Source organism: Antrostomus carolinensis, unplaced genomic scaffold (genome assembly GCF_000700745.2).
Source record: "Antrostomus carolinensis isolate BGI_N321 unplaced genomic scaffold, ASM70074v2 scaffold11382, whole genome shotgun sequence".
Taxonomy (NCBI): Eukaryota; Metazoa; Chordata; class Aves; order Caprimulgiformes; family Caprimulgidae; genus Antrostomus; species Antrostomus carolinensis.
The window spans coordinates 28504-30956 of NW_010299001.1; the positions used below are offsets into that span (position 1 = coordinate 28504).

The following is a 2453-nucleotide window of genomic DNA, read 5'->3' on the forward strand; positions in this document are numbered from 1 at the left end:
CTGCAGACTCGCTCGGTGTCTGTGCCGTTGGTGATGACGGCGAAGACGTCGAAGTCGGAGCCGTTGTTCGCACCCTCTGACAGCTTGATCCTGAGGTGCAGCCCCTCCTCCTCCTCCTGGACAGAGCGCTTCTCGTGCTCAGCCTTCGCAAACACTTCTCTCTCCTTGTCAGACCCTGCGGTGCACGAGAGAACCCGCGGTTCCCAGGGGGTACGGGGAGGGGATGGTCCAGGCTGCTTTGCCCCGATCCCTGGAGCCCTCCTGGTGCAATTGCTGCATTAATTCACCGTTCCCCAACTCTGTTTCCAAACAACTGACCCCTCCGGGTCCCTGCTGCCGCCCCATACCCTCTGGGTACTTGTAGGTGTGGGTGATGTCCTCTCTGCTGTCCCTGCCCACGCTCTTGGTGCTGATGTTCTTCCCCACCACCGAGGAGTGGGTGCTCTTCTTCTCCGACCCGTCACTCCGCACCACCCAGTACACCACGTCGGCGTTGACCTCAGCGAAGATGAAGGGGAGGTCATACTTCAGCTGCAGGTCACCCTCCTTGATGGCTCTGACAGGGGCCGGCCCACAGCAGAAAACCCCTGCAGGGAGCAGAGCCACCGTCACCGCAGGGGCAGGAACAGGACACGGCTGCGGTGTGGGGAGACTTTGCGGTGCCGGGGCGCGGGGCGGGACGGAGCGCCTGCGCGGTGGGTGCCGTACCTTCGCTCTTCTCCTGCGGTGTTGGGTCTAGCGCCTGCCACCCATCGTAGCTGGGATCCAGGTCTGGACGGGCCATCCAGGACTCCACCCAGCAGTGGAAGTTCCTGCAAGGGAAACCGGGACACAGGGACCTCAGTGCCCGCCGGGCAAATGCCATCCCAGGGGTGGGCAGGCTGTGTCCCGCCGTGCTGCTCACCAGATCATGTCCCTGGAGCGCCGCACCTCCTCCCCTGTCTCGCTGAGGTAGCGGTCGATGATCAGGTTGCCATTGGTGTCGTGGGCCGAGTTGTAGTTGGTCACCACCCGGCTGGGGATGCCCAGGCACCGCATGACTGCGGGGAGGCAGGGCAGGGTGAGGTGGGGCCCTGGAGCCCCAGGTTTCCACAGCTCCCATCCCACAGAGCCCCAGGTTTGCTCAGCTCCTGCCCTTCCCTTCCCTCCCCAGAGCGATGCCAGGGACTGATCCCCAGGACGTGCCGGTTCCCGCAGTCGCTGTGGGACTCGGTGTGCCGCGGAGGAGACGGGGGGCACGTGGCACTGCCAGTCTGTTGGGTTTTGATATTGCAGTAGAAAAAAGGCACAAAAGCGGCTGCGAGCGCTTTGAGGGAGTGCACGGGCAGCAGCGCCTCACCCTCTTATTTAATCTCCCAGCTGCCTTTTCCTGTGAGCGAGCTCCCTGAGGAGCAGGGAGGTTGTTACAACGCTTCAAAGGAAGGCTATAAACTTGAGAGTAATGAAAAGTCCACATTAGTTTCCTGATAGTTCTCTCCTCTAAAAAGGATCTGGTATATCTGTGATCTACAAATGCCCACGTGCGCTCGTGCAGCCCCACGAGTGCCTGAGTGTGCAAGCGCGTGTGGGCACTTCCCAGCAGAAGCAAGCCTGCAATTTTTCTTTCTCTTTTGCCCCAGCCTGACTGCCTCAGTGGCAGTGAAATTATTTTGATTTCAGTGGATTCATGACTTTATTGCAGACTTGACCTTAAAGCCACTTTCCTTCTCCAGTGCCCTGCGCCCAGCCCCTCCCTCTCCGCCTGGCCCCAGAGGCAGCGCTAATTGAAAAGCCAGAGCCCTTTTCTATCAATTTTTCCCTCCATTTCCTGACAAATTAGAATAACAGAGCACTTAATTGCTGAGCAGTCATTGCAGCCTGATTGTAATCAGCCCCAGCAGTTCCCTCCTGCTGCAGCACAGGGAGCGGGTGGAGGGCAGGAGGCTGGGGTGGGAGATGGGGGGACACGGGTGACCCCGTCCTGGGGGGAAGGGGGACAGGTGACATCTGCTCTCACCGGTACACGCCACGGCAGCAAAGACCCAGCACTGGCCGTACTTGACTGGTTGGCAACCAAACTCCTTCCACCTCTTGAGAATATCCACACTCCCAATCCAGGCCATCGGGCTCGTCCCATCTTCATAGTGGTCGTCCCACCGCCCCGCCAGCACCCCCCGGTCCTCGTCGTTACAATTTACCTGCAGCACAAAGGGGCTGTGATGGAGGGATGGCAGGACAGGGCAGGGCAGGGCACGGAGGGGCAGGAGCAGGTTGGAGGAGGAGGGAAAGTGCCTCCCCCAGCTCGGACATGCTGTCACCCCCATTAGCCATCCTGGAGCTGTGCAAGAGCTCACTGGGAGGCACAGGCGGGAGAGTGGGTGGATGGAGAGGTTGTAACTGGGATGTGCTAACTGGGGATGGATTTTAGAAATCCCAGGATCCCAGAACTGCCTGGATTGGAAAAGCCCTTTAAG

General features: G+C 59.9%; 1 protein-coding gene across 1 annotated transcript in view; it reads right to left on the reverse strand.

Moving 5' to 3' along the window:
• TGM2 (transglutaminase 2) overlaps positions 1-2177 on the reverse strand; it is a gene marked incomplete at its 5' end in the record, with an annotated part of 4413 nt that extends 2236 nt beyond the window's left edge. The window contains 5 exons of the mRNA XM_029083664.1: positions 9-175; positions 348-587; positions 709-812; positions 905-1040; positions 1997-2177. Of these exons, the coding sequence (XP_028939497.1) occupies positions 9-175; positions 348-587; positions 709-812; positions 905-1040; positions 1997-2177 (828 nt within the window). The remainder of the gene's footprint in view (positions 1-8; positions 176-347; positions 588-708; positions 813-904; positions 1041-1996) is intronic.
• Positions 2178-2453: the final 276 nt, after the last annotated feature.